The following is a 14474-nucleotide window of genomic DNA, read 5'->3' as shown; positions in this document are numbered from 1 at the left end:
TTGACACGAGAAAAATTTCGGTACGGTCATGTACGGGTTGTATAAAATATAAAGTAATTTTCACAACGTTTAAAATTTCAATAACCGGAAATGGAAAACATTGTGGGAAATGTGACGTCAGACAGTTTAGGAGAAGGAACAAAGATGCGGCGAGAAGACATTTGTCCAAATTACTCATATTTCTGAACCAATCCGTTCAAAATACAATCGCCAGATGATAGAATAATCCCTAATTCTTCGTCTATAATGTCAGTATTTGAGTGCAATAACTGCCAAAGCGAAATTAAGGGCCATGGAATAAAATGCTTGGACTGCCAAAATATCGACCTTTGTTTACAGGTGTGACGTCACGGCGTGGATTTTTCTAATTTTAGCCGATATGCATTGAATTTATACGATTTTGTAAAGCAGAATGTATATTAAACATATGATAAACATGCATTTATATGATTTCAGTGCTTCTCACTTGGTGCAGAGGTCGCAAATCATAGAAGTGATCACCAGTATAGCATATCGGTATGGCGGCACTTCTGATGTTCTACTTTCACTTTGAAAAGTTCACTTCATACAACTCCCCTTCCATTATAGTAAATAGATATATTTACCCAACTAAATCAGTGGTTGTTTTTTGTACTGCATTCTGCAGCGATACAGTATCAATTATGTGTGTTAGTATCGATTCTGGTTGCCAATATTTGGTCTCGGCACAAACTTGGCGGAGACCCGAGACGCCCGTTTTTTTTTACAGTATTACCACAGCCAATTGGCTAGGGAACCCGACAAGTCACCTTATAGAAACACTTTGCCACTGCATTGATTTTATATATTTTATTCATTGTCCAATGAAAACAGAAATTACTACAAAGCTTTTCTATATTGATAAACAATATAGCAATCTCTTCATGTATAGCAGACACTGACTGCCTGGTTTAAATGGGCCAGTGTTTTTTTCTGCAGTATTTGGCTTGTACATGTACATACAGAGAAGGAAATCTGCGTTAAAAACATGACAATATCATGTTTAATTGTCAGCCCTTAATTTTATGAATAATCAATGAATAATGACATTATCTTAAAGAAAGTCCAAGCAAAACAACAGACCGGTCCGTTTGTCTAATTAATGTCTGACCGAGAATTCTGCCACACATTTTCATGATATGAATTGTGTGACTTATTAAAACAATAAATTATATGTATTCAAACATATAACATTGTTTGTTGGGAAAATATTGCAGCACACTCTGTTTTTTTTATAGGTCACCATTTTTGGGCGGTAGGTGATCCTGTCGGTCACCTTACAAAAAAAGTGAATGTCACTTCCTGTAATTATATACATTGTGATTGATCATAGCTTATGTTACCCTGTCATGTATAGTATCAGACGATAAATAAATTGTGGCTTGTTCTCATAGTTTGACTGCTGGCAAAGCCTTTAATACATATATGCTTTCTATTTTCCCACAGCATCTTTAAAGGCTTTATAAATTATTTTATCTTAATAATTATTTAAAGTCCTCTTTTGCAGACGGGTCCTGTAGTTGGTGCTTTTAGCTGCGAGGTACCATGGACTCTGGCGGAAGAAACAATGCTACTGGATGCTGTAGAACAGTTTGGATTTGGAAACTGGTATTGGTTGTTGATACACTCATTTTATTTAAACATAATTCTTAAAAGGTTAATGTACTATGTTTGTTTTATATCAAATGTAACTTATTTTTCAAATGAATGTATCAATTGTTGACAAACACCTTGTCTACTCTAATGCTTTCTTTACTCAAAGAAGCTTTTAGAAAAACACATTTGGAATGAAAAAAGGGACTGTAGTCTGTCTTTTCTCTACAATAACAATGCAATACAAATCAGAGGGATAAATTTAGTTTCTGCAAGTTACCTTGAAGAAAATCTCGTTTTAGGTAGTATTTATTTATTTCCTTGTTTTAAAGATTGTTTATGTAACATATTTCATATCACAGGGAAGATGTGGCAAATCATGTGGAAAGCAAGAGTCCAGAGCAGAGTGAATACCATTATAACTCCTATTACATCAAAGGAAACGTTGGAAAAGGTTAGTGACAATGATTTTACACGATCATAAAACCAAGTTTAATTTATTATTGATATTTTGATTTGCATATTTAAAATTAATCAACTTGTTGTTTATCCATGTTATTTGAATATAATATCAGTGTGAAATGTGTATGATTGTCACAATATGCATGGATTGTGTTGCTTCGATTGTTATAATATCGTAACATCGATTATTTTTTCAGCAACATACCAGTTTGACCCAACTCCGAAGGTTACAGACCACACTTGTCCAGATGGTAAGGGAAAGTTTATATTACTAATAAAATGTGTTTTTAAACCAAATTAGACATAAGCATGGCTTTCATTAAGATGTCTAAAACCTGTGTACTAAACGTTATTTAAAACCATTCTGTTGTACATGTCATAAGTTGTTGTCTGTTGATCTGGAGAGTCAATTCTAAGTTGAAAACAAGGTGGTGACCAGACACTGAGTCATTTTGTGTTGACAGTTTTATATGTATGTTTGCATTGTTATATGTGTTGAGTGTTGCAGGTCCCCTGTCTCCAAGTATCTCAACCCCCGTCCATCCCGTGGACCTGAGTCTTCCAGAGCAGCACGCCCTGGGATACATGCCACTCAGGGACGACTTTGAACGGGTAACTTGTTATTTCTCAAAGAACAATGTAAGGATTTTAAGAAATATTTTTTAAAGAACAAAATGACCACTTTTTCTTCCCAACATCAAGGTTACATTCAGCAAAATTAAATCAGAATGAATGTAAATCCAACCGATTCAAATCATCATTTCTACTCTCCAAAATCTTTGAAAATTGTTAATGCTGTCAGTGTGTGTATTAATCCAGTTTGTTCATTATAATAACAAGTTATAGATATCCTGTCACTTTCTGAGTATTAATGGGTTTTTTTTTTTTTCAATGATTTACTGACTATTTTTGCAGGAGTATGACAATGATGCAGAGACTCTAGTGAGCAGCTTGATGGTGAACTATGATGATGATGATTTAGATATTGGTGAGCTAACACTTTCAACAATAGAACAATACAAACACTCATGTGTTCATTTCTTCCTTGTTCAAATGCACAAAGAGGACATTGATTTGAGGCTAATTGTTTCCTTAATTATAGCTTGTCTGGTCAATGAATTACATATAAATGAAATTTTCAATAGAATTGTTAAGTTGCACTGAAAACAACCTCAGATGTACGCCAGTACATCAGTTTAAGTAGTTCATATTTTTTTTTTAATAAAAGAATTAATTGTGTTTTAAAGTGGATTTTGTATTTATACTTAGTTTGAATTGATAGCCGGTGAAGTGTATTTTTGCATAAATGATAATGATTCCATAGAATAAAGTTTAGCTGCTAATTTGAAATTACTATGAGATCTACTTGCAGTGCAGTTAATTGTAAAGATATCTGACATTGTATACTTAAAAGGCTAAAAATATCCACAAAATCAATTACTTTTCATGTACGTGTAGCATGCAGAGTCCGTTTTTATGTGTTTTTTTTGTTGTAAAATTTCTACATTTAAAATGCTTCAATATGAATTTGACACTGTTAATAATGACACTGAAATGTTAAAAATACTACATCGTTTTTGTTGGTACCAACCAGTATGGCGGTATGGTATTGTAATTCACCTTAGAGTTCGGACACTCTAAAAATTCGGACACCCATAATTATTTTCAAAAATAATTTATTTTGCGTACCTAATTTCTGGACACCCAAAGGACATCGATCATAACTTTCACAGTTACTAAGTTTCACAGACAATGATTATTGATCTTTATCCTTACAATGTATTTGCCTGGCTAAATTACCTAACCGTATACACCACTACAAGTTAATTGGTTACTAATCATCCTAAACGATTTATTGCCTGCAGAAAAAGGAAGTGTGATATATTTATTGGAGGATTAAAGAAACAACAGGGCAATCAAGGGATTAAGAAAACAAAGACATGACATGTTTGTAAAACGATCTGTCAATAAACTTTGAAACTTGTACCACATTTATAGACTGTATGAAGCATTAATCGTACAGATATACTCATTGAAACATCAATAAAAGTCAACACATTCAATGATATTTAGAAATGCAATACTTAAGTTACAATTGAAAACACCCCTCAGACACATTAATCCTGCATAACAATGTCCATGCTCTCCACGAGATCCTTGTGGGTATAACTGTGAGTTATGTGACTTCACACAGTGTGACTGTTTGATCTGAAGCCGATAGGTGTTTATTCATTTCAATGCATGTATAAAATGGTGATTGAGATTTTAATTAATTTGATGAAGGATTTACAATTATAGGCGTTATAAATAAGTTTATAACCATTGATAACTATGGATAAATTAATAAGTGGTAAAATGCAAACATGAAGAAAAAAGGCGGGTTTAACATACATGTATGTAGATAAAATGTAAAAATGGTAATTTTCTATGAATTCGGACAACGAAAAAAATTACGGTACTATGGATTTGCAGGTAGCCTTTGTGCTTATTTGCAAACTCCCAAAACCAAGATCTATTTCTTTATCAAGATATTAAATGTCCTTACCAAATACATAGACAGCTGCTTCATTTTGATTTAATCTCCAAAAGATTGCCTTTCCAGTATGATTGCAGACCATTGATTTCATACCATTATGGTATACCAAGTATTTCACATGTATAAGCTGGTCCAGCATTTTTTAGAAGACACAAAATGCATGTTTATACATCACACTATGTTGTCTCCAAAGTGTTATCATTGATTAAACAGAATTTTGTGTCAAAAAGTCACAGGCAAAATTGAAATATCACTTGCATTTTGTGGGTTGGCTTGTCCAGATTCCAACACAGTGTTTTTAAGTATGTTTTATATATTATTTTTTTTGCAGCAATAAAACTAGCTCATGTAGAAAGATACAGACTAAGATTGAAAGAGCGTGACAGACGGAAACAGTTTGCACGAGATTACGGGCTGATTACTGAGTGTGCTCAGGCTGCAGCTGTCACTCTAGCAGCCGCCACTCCTGGAGTCAAACTTGCCAAATCACCTCATCCAAAGTCCCCTGCTGTGAAGAAAAAACAAGCTAAATGGGACAGGTAAGTCAAATGCACTATCTGAAATATACTGTTGCCATCACACCCCATTAAATTCAATAGGGTCATTCCATACTCGTGTAAGGGTTGATTTTAAAATTTCATGAAATAAATAGATTTCAAGAAATGACAAACTGTTATGTCATGTGTGCATTCCGAGAAACCTTGCTAGATTTTATTCAGGTTATAAATGCCTCACTAAGGGTAATGCTTACTGTACAGCCATTATAACAAAAAATGCAGCAATTACCAATTTATTTCAGTGATTTGGAGGAAACAATGAAACCATTTGCTCAGTGCCATTCCTGTAAAGAACATGAGGAATTCCTTGAAAACCATCAAAGTAAGTTCTAGGTTTAAAACTTTCCAATGTAGTTGAACTGAAGTGTATGTTTTCGAAGAAAAAAAACTAAGGTACTGTTATTAGTTTGGTAATGTCGCATCTTAGAATCGTTGTCTGGCAAATATTTACATAAGCCATTAGACATATTTGTCAATACTAGTGTTTTAGCCAGGAATTAAAAAGGGCAGGGTGGGCCAAAAAAGGGCAGGGTGGGCCAAAATAGGGGCATGGTGCTTTCTTAAATGGGAAAACAATGCGCACAATATTAGCTTTGTATTGTTGTAAAACGACCATGTACCTTACCAAAGTACATGCATGTTCATGCACACATTGTAGTAATATCCCTACAGAATACTCTTAATTCTTCTTTCTTGTTCATTTTCACTTCAGACACTTTCTTTAACATCTTGGGTTGTTGTCACCAGGGCTCTCACAAGGCTGATTTTTTTTGGAGAAGTCACTTCTCCCACCTTTCAAATTAGGGAGAAGTGGGGAGACTTTAAGGAGAAGAGATACTTATCGTAAAACCTGAGATAAATATTGTGCCATGCCACAAAACTTTAAATTCACATTTGGTTTTACTAGATGGAATGTTAAAAAAAGTGTTCTTTTTTGGCCTATCAAAAGTGTACTTGTCTAGAGTCTCCTTTTTGCAATGTATAGTTTACCTCCAAAAAGCGTCTAAAATAAAAACAAAGACATTTAAAAAATACCATTTGAAACAATCAGAATGGCCTTTATATGAGCTGTTATTTAAGTGCAGGGGGCGAATCTTGTTTTGGTACGATCAGGATAGGGTACGAATGTCACATTCAGCTTTGCTGTTGTTTACTTGTCTTTGGTTAAATAAAGTTCAATATGCTGACATTTTAAAACAAAATAACATTTAAACTCTCTATCCTTCATTGAAAACTCACTAACACTTAATAATAGAACTAGAAAATCGAGAAATAAACTCCGAAAAATGTTATGACAAAATGGCGGTGACTCGCCGAATCTTTTACTTTTAAACATCGTACAAATGAGGAAAAATTCTGTAAGTAAACGCTATATAAAGCAAATAAAAAAGTTTTGAGATTACAAAACAAATTTTCATTATGAACATTCAAAACAAAAACTATCAAATATTGGTCATGAAGTTTTGAGTATTTGATTTTCTTAGCGCCACCTTCTGTTTTTCAATGACCGTCTGCTTCAAACAAAACAATGTTCTAAAAAGTGTGCCTTGTTTTTACACTGCAAGTATCAATTGTTTACTAATGTTTGACAACATTTTTCATCAATTCTTCGCTTTTTCTAGCGCAATTTAACAAACTTTTAATCATTTGACCAGTGTCTTCTCTGATTGGTTAACATGGGACGTTTCGATAATTGGATGATAGACGACCCAATTATGTGATTAGGAGATATGCGATTATTAATGGCTAAATTAAATAAATTTGTAACAACATCGGCATCAAAGATCGACATTTAGAGGTACAACTTCGATGTCTCAGACAAGGAATAATGTGTCATAATGAACAGCAATTAGCACCATGATTATAAGCGTGAATTACCGTTAATCCAACCCGCGGTGATGACGGTCGTGTGCCTTAGCACGCACTGATCTGTGACAGATTAGGAAACAGCGACATTGACCAATGAAATACTTTTAGGGCGTAACTTTGTGATAAACAACGATCTGAATGGCCAGAAGGGCGCAAGGGGGCGGAAAATATATGACAGGGCATGTAAAAAGGGGCAACGGGGCGGAGTCAAAAAAGGGCAGGGCGGGCCGCCCTTCCATTCCGCTTTAGCTAAAACACTAAATACATTTACACAACTGAGTTGTACTTGAATGTTTTACCTTTTCAGTTTTAATTGAAATGATCTTTCTTATATTTCAGAGGAAAAAGAATTGAAAGCAAGAATAAAGGAGTTAATCCACCTCAGAAAAAATGGAATCACCAAGTTGGAAGGTATGTAACACCGTTGTGCCATGTTTGCTAATGATCAATAACTCATCACAGAAAGCTGTTTGGTGATGATCTTTTTCACTACGCTAATCTAATCACAGTAAGCCATTTGATGATGATCTGTTTCACTATGCTGCATTCAAGAGACTTTTGACAGTTTTGAAAGAAAAAAAAGTGTCTCTTTTTGGATTTCTTACCTTTAAGCGTGGTGTTTTTTTTAAACAATTATAAATTTGGTATCTAGGTAACTGTTTTTGTTTCAAATTTTCTATTTTTAAACCAAATTGGCCAAAAGGAAGCAAATATTGATAAAAGCAAACGTTTTCATAGTCAAATGAGCTTTTTTTCTAGCTCGTCTGTTTTTAAAAGAAATATTATAATCTAGGTAGTAATCATGGTCCTGATGGTGTTGTCAGGGGTGATGGGGAAAAACGAAAAGCTTTGACCATCTCAAAAAACTGATTGATATATTGACCTGTGACTTGGTACATTTGTTAACTGTGACTGATCTAGGAGCTCTGGCTTCACCATCTCACAAGTAGTAACTAGTAACCCTTCTATATCTGAGAAAAACAGACGAGCGTTGGCATCCAAATGTGTTGCTCTTGTTTTAAGTATCATTGAACTAAAATCATACATTAAAAAAATAGTTCTTATTGGTCAAAATGGTTTATTACCTTCTCTATAAATGGTAAAATCCAGATTTTTAAATAATTCTAGTTTCCGTATATTTCACAGAATTAGAAAAGTTTGAGGAAGAAAGAATGAAAAGAGACAAAAAGAAAGATACCAAATTTAAAAAGCTAGTGAGTATTCAAACTGTCATCAGTTTCTTTCCTTGTTCTGCTTGTAATCTTGCTAACGCCGTCAGATGCTGCACCTCCATTACCGTTCTAAATGTCACAGTCACTGCATTTTATTGTGTTTTTGTAAGTCCTATGTTGAAATGCATATATGTTGTTCAGAAGAGTATACTTACTGACAAATGTATGTGTATAAATGAGCATTTTCTCATTGTTTAATTGAAATAATAATTGTGTGAATTTTCATTAGCAAACATTGTTTCAGACAAACTTCCCTCCACAAAAACGGCATTCAACGGGTTCAAAAAACACTACCGCCGGAAGGTGAGAATACTCATAGATTTATCTTGTTTCAAATTTGCACTAAATATTGTTAAATTATAAAAGTATATTTTCCATGTATGTAAAAGAAAAAAACGAGCGGGACTTATTTATGAATATTGGATATAAAGCCTTGTTTTCAATGTGCTCAAGTTCATGATGTTATTTTATGTTATTCTATGTTTCAGCGAAAACTTCGATATACTCATAGACGAAAACGGTAAGTCATTTAAATCTTTTTCAATAAAAGTTTTTTTATTGAGAGTTAAGCAGAACTTGAACTTGGTTTCTTCTTTTATTTGTCATTCATAATATGTAAGAACTATTTAAAGTATTTATGCTTTGGTTACTTAATATTGGTTGTATGGTACAGATTTAGTTATCCAGAAAGTTTGTTGTAAATCATAATTAAGTTCCTATAAGTTACAATGCATATTAATGAATGTGTTCTCTCTCAGAAAAGCCCTTGTGTTCCGGCTGGTCAAACAGCGGTGACGAAGACTGGAAGGTTGTTCGGGAAATGTCACACTGTCCCGGATACGACCTGCTCTCTAGCACAGAGAAAAAGGTAAATGCTGCATATATTGCATAGAAATATGCAACCTAAAAAGTTTAAGCTTGCTACTGTACTTCATGGTCTTACGGAGTATTGTTGTATTACTGTTCTTTGCAAAGTTAGGAAACAGATGATCATGAGGAAATATAATCATGTGATAATTTTCTTTTTTCTTCGTTCGATTTCTTGCACAGTTTCTTCAGACATTCAAATGTATTTGCTTGACCCAGATTAATTTATTAGTTAATCATTGATTGATCTTTTCAGCACTTTTTAGCTCTGTAACGCGTTTTTTTTTTATCTTTTTACCTCTGTAACTCGTCCGTTGATCTTTTTACCTCTTTAACTCGTCCGTTGATCTTTTTAGCTCTGTAACTCGTCCGTTGATCTTTTTAGCTCTGTAACTCGTCTGTTGATCTTTTTACCTCTTTAACTCGTCCGTTGATCTTTTTACCTCTGTAACTCGTCCGTTGATCTTTTTAGCTCTGTAACTCGTCCGTTGATCTTTTTAGCTCTTTAACTCGTCCGTTGATCTTTTTACCTCTGTAACTCCTTTGTTGATCTTTTAAGCTCTGTAACTCGATTGATGACCTTTCTAGCTCTTTAACTCGATTGTTGACCTTTCTAGCTCTGCAACTCGATTGTTGACCTTTCTAGCTCTGTAACTCGTCTGTTGATCTTTATACCTCTGTTTCTCTTTAGTTGATCTTTAATAAAAGCTCTGTAACTCAATTGTTGAGCTTTTTAGCTCTGTAAATGTGATATTTTTACCTCTGTAACTCGTTTGTTGAGCTTTTTAGCTCTGTAACTCGATTGTTGAGCTTTTTAGCTCTGTAACTCGCTTGTTGATCTTTTTATCTCTGTTTCTCGATAGTTGATCTTTTTAGCTCTGTAACTCGTTTTTTTTTATATCTTTTTACCCCTGTAACTCGTCTGTTGATCTTTTTACCTCTGTTTCTCGTTAGTTGACCTTTCTAGCTCTGTAACTCGTCTGTTGATCTTTATACCTCTGTTTCTCTTTAGTTGATCTTTAATAAAAGCTCTGTAACTCAATTGTTGAGCTTTTTAGCTCTGTAAATGTGATATTTTTACCTCTGTAACTCGTTTGTTGAGCTTTTTAGCTCTGTAACTCGATTGTTGAGCTTTTTAGCTCTGTAACTCGCTTGTTGATATTTTTATCTCTGTTTCTCGGTAGTTGATCTTTTTAGCTCTGTAACTCGTTTTTTTTATATCTTTTTACCCCTGTAACTCGTCTGTTGATCTTTTTACCTCTGTTTCTCGTTAGTTGATCTTTTAAGCTCTGTAACTCAATTGTTGAGCTTTTTAGCTCTGTAACTCGTCTGTTGATCGTTAAAGCTCTGTAACTCTATTGTTGATCTTTTAAGCTCTGTAACTCGTTTGTTGATCTTTTAAGCTCTGTAACTCGATTGTTGAGCTTTTTATCTCTGTAACTCGTTTGTTGATCTTTTTATCTCTGTTTCTCGTAAGTTGATCTTTTTAGCTCTGTAACTGGTTAGTTGATCTTTAAAACTCTTTAACTCGTTAGTTGATCTTTTTAGCTCTGTTACTTGATTATTGATCTTTTCAGCTCTGTAACTTGATTGTTTTTTCTTCAGCTCTGTAACTCGATTGGGATGACTCCAGCCAATTACATGACCGTCAAAACCTGTATTGTGAAGGTACCTATTTGAGCTTAATTACTCACATTGCTTTGTTGCGTTATAACATTCTGCTCTTTCATGTACCCTGGGATATACTAGAAAAATCTTAATTTTGTCACGAAAAAAGATGTGAAGATACAGGTGTAGCTTACATACAGCATTTTGTTATACAATTATTTCATGATTTAATCATGCTTTGTTCAGAGGAAAAAGGATGCAGTGATATAGTTTTAAGAATGCGTAACAACACCTTATTAGTTTTACATAAATTAATTGAAATCTACCCTGCATCATCATCTTGTCTGTATGTTCCAGGATTACCTTCAGCGGCGTAATGGTTTCCCGGTTAAGCTGCGTTACCCGAGCGACCAGGACAAGACTCACCGTCGACGCATTATGAGTTTCCTTGAGGACAATGGCTGGATAGGCCATGTTTGAGCTACCTGACAAGCACACTGTGATATACTGATCCTCCTTCCATGTTTGTGATACCCACTGTCCACACAGCCGGTCCCCCGGAATGATGCCCTGCACCACCGGCAGGGGTTGTTAACTGTTGGGTTCCATGTCTGTGTCTTTTTATTGTGTATGTACCATGTGTGGATTCTAGAAGCAGTGAACAAGCTGCTGGAATGTTTTTATACTGCTTAGGTCAATGTCTGTATAGTTGGAAGGTTAAAAGAAATGAACAGAGACTGTTAAGTGTATTTAATTTGCTGTTGTCTGAGGTATTGGACATGTGTTTTTATTTGGAATGTACCCAGGAGTGTATACAATATTTATTCATATAGGTATGGCTTCCAAGGTGAAGTCTGTGCGAGTACTCTGTAGGTGATGCTTGCATTGGTTTGTGCAAGATAAACTAAGTACCACATCTGATATTCAGATATTGTGTTCAGATATCCCTGCATTTTTCCTTCATTGCATCATTGGTCATCTAATCAACTCTCATTACAGATCCATTTGTTCTCATAGTCAGTTGTTTCAACATTTTTGAATCTCCATTTTTTTCGAAGATATTGTTAGTGTTGGTTGTCAGCGCACAAAAACTTCAACTATGGCATTGCCTTGAAAACCATTCAAGATATTTACATAAAACTTGGTGCACATATTGCCATAGACAATACGTACATGTACAGCAAGACCCATTATTCCGGCTTTACCAATTGTTCAGTTATGCCCGAAAAGACGAGCGTTTGTGTTCGCTCAAATCACTCTGTTTTACTTCAAAATCAAAATATATTGCCATGAAAAAGAACCAGAACATTTTAATCCTATGCCTTGTTATTTTATAAATTTGGAAGTTATAAAGTTACAAAACCTATGAAGCTATTTTCTTGAAAAAAGTAATGTATATTTTTGCTATAGAATGTCAATTGTACACCTTGATATAACTTGTCATATTTTAGTTATTATTTTTACTCAAGTGTTGAATGTTTATATTTATTTATGTATGGATGTATAAAAGGTGTCTTTGTTTGGTTTCTCGCACAGCTTAGTATGTACAATATGCTGTTAGTGAAACAGTTACTAGTATTTATTTTTGTTGATTTATACTTGATGATTGAGTACAAGTTTATATGTTACGGTTAATTACATAGATGTATTTAATATAATTATCAAATGAGTATTATATAATAGTTTTCTTAAAATTTGTATGTTTCAAACTTAAATGCATCTTGAAAATACTATTTATTCAACCAAATAGATTTACGTCCTGTCCAGGCAGATTCAATATTTCCAAAGCGGTTTCTGTTTATTCAATTTATTTGTGTTTTTTTTATTCTTTGTGTGTATGCTTGATGCATCTAAATGCACTATATGAATGTATGAAGTATGTTTTTAACCTAAAGATGGGCATACACTCAAATGGTTCACTTCATCCTCATATAATGTTTTCTATTGCACATCAGTTTTATACTATGTCATTATGGAGCTAATTGCTCAAAAAAAGCTAAAATGATGAGAAAAAATAATAAAATTTAAAAATATTTATCAGCTGTGTTTGTATTGTATCCATTGTTCTTGAAAGAAAGTGTTATTTTAATGAGAAGCATATTAATATTATTAGTCGTATTTTCAACAAAAAATTACGAGTTACAGAATGGCGAAAAACAGGTGGGCGTTAACAATTCTGTATTTCATAAGTCATTGGTTTTATCCAATTGTTAGGAAACTTTGCCGGTATACTCTACATGTTGTCTTTAAGATTTATGAATATGGGTCACCTCAGGTCAATAATTAGGTCAAATCAGGAAGATTTATTCCATGTTCTAAAGTCAATATAGTTTTTATCCAATTGTTATGAAACTTTGTCAGAATACTTGTCTGAACATTTATGAACAGGTCAAAAACAAAGGTCACTAGGTCGAATCTTAGAGAAGTTTTTATTCCATGTCATTAAGTCAATTACAAAAGGTTAACATGACGTCTTCTTTCATTAAATAGTCCTCTGTAGAATTGTATTTATGTTGGCAGTGTAATTAATGCAAATGCAATTAAAACACTGATTGAATTAGCTGTAAAATGTTCGCCACAAAGATGATGCTAAGCGGTGTCCATCAAAGCACTTGGATTTTTTAAAATTTTGTTCAACCCGGATGGAGATGTTAGTTTAAAGTCATAGTGAAGTTATGGCCAGTTATCATTTATGTTTGATCCGCAATTTCTGGACTGCTTGAATAATTTCATTTTTTTAGCTCTACTGGCCAAAGGCCAGAAGAGCTTATGCGATGGTAATGTGTACGTAGTATGTGCATCCGTGCGTCTGTAAACAATTGCTTGTGAACACGATACAGTCTTCAGTTTTGATTGTATCTCGATGAAACTTGTACAGTATCTAGATATCCATTAGAGCTCGGTTCCTTTCGAAAACCAGCCAGATCCGCCCATGCATGCCTAGATTATGGCCCTTGATAGTATAAAAAATGCTATTGTGTAAACAATTGGTTGTGAACACGATACAGTCTTCAGTTTTGATTATATCTCGATGAAACTTGTACAGTATCTAGATATCCATTAAAGCTTGGTTCCTTTCGAAAACCAGCAAGATCCGCCCATGAATGCCTAGATTATGGGCCATGAAAGTTTTAAAGAAATGCTTTCTATTTTTAGCCAGGTCTGCATGAGCGAATTCTATTTTTAGCCAAGTTTACATGTATATGTTAATTCAAGTCTAGAGTTAAGGGAGACAATTTGCAAGTCTAGGATTTTGAGAGAAAATTTGCTTTTTGCTTCTGCAGTTGATTTTGTGAATTACTCTGCCTTGTTCTTGTTGAAAGCCCAAAGGCCATTTTTTAGCTTTAAGTTCTGTAGTTTGCGCATTCATCTTAACAAAATTGGTTGTGAATGTTTAAGTTATGCACCTGGTGTCATTACTGGCCACACCCAGGGTTCACAGGTTTGGTAAACATAAATCTGGAAAGGTTTGAAAATCTTTTTGTGTGTTCGTGCATCCATCTCAGCACAATTGATTGTGAATGTTTGTTCAAATTGATCAATGTTGTCCTAGGATGCCCTTGACTTTGACCTTTTGACCAACTTTTTTTAACTTTTAAAACTACAGAAAATTTTACTATGAGTACAGTTTTGAAAGCATTTTTTTTGTCAGATGACTTTTACTTGGCACATATTAAAATAGTTCATGCAACTAATCTGCTTACAATACTTTCTGGGCTCAGATGTTGAACG

The 14474-nt window shown here is 34.1% G+C and overlaps 1 protein-coding gene across 2 annotated transcripts; it reads left to right on the top strand.

Annotated features, from left to right (window-relative positions):
* Positions 1–112: 112 nt before the first annotated feature.
* Positions 113–12779, top strand: LOC128209989 (transcriptional adapter 2-beta-like). Of its 2 annotated transcripts, XM_052914272.1 has the most exons (16): positions 113–339; positions 457–516; positions 1526–1626; positions 1974–2065; positions 2271–2324; positions 2582–2685; positions 2989–3061; positions 4941–5148; positions 5409–5488; positions 7375–7446; positions 8182–8249; positions 8512–8570; positions 8756–8787; positions 9026–9135; positions 10740–10802; positions 11100–12779. In XM_052914272.1, exons 1-16 carry the CDS (start codon positions 247–249, stop codon positions 11220–11222), a joined length of 1392 nt encoding a protein of 463 aa, XP_052770232.1. In that variant the 5' UTR covers positions 113–246; the 3' UTR covers positions 11223–12779. The 2 variants fall into 2 exon arrangements, with proteins under 2 accessions (XP_052770232.1, XP_052770233.1); XM_052914273.1 differs by lacking the exons at positions 10740–10802; positions 11100–12779 and adding an exon at positions 9694–10051.
* The last annotated feature ends 1695 nt before the right edge of the window (positions 12780–14474 follow it).

This window comes from Mya arenaria, chromosome 11 (assembly GCF_026914265.1).
Source record: "Mya arenaria isolate MELC-2E11 chromosome 11, ASM2691426v1".
Taxonomy (NCBI): domain Eukaryota; kingdom Metazoa; phylum Mollusca; class Bivalvia; order Myida; family Myidae; genus Mya; species Mya arenaria.
The sequence above is the reverse complement of the archived record's forward strand: the minus strand, read 5'-3'. Positions and strand labels throughout refer to the sequence as shown.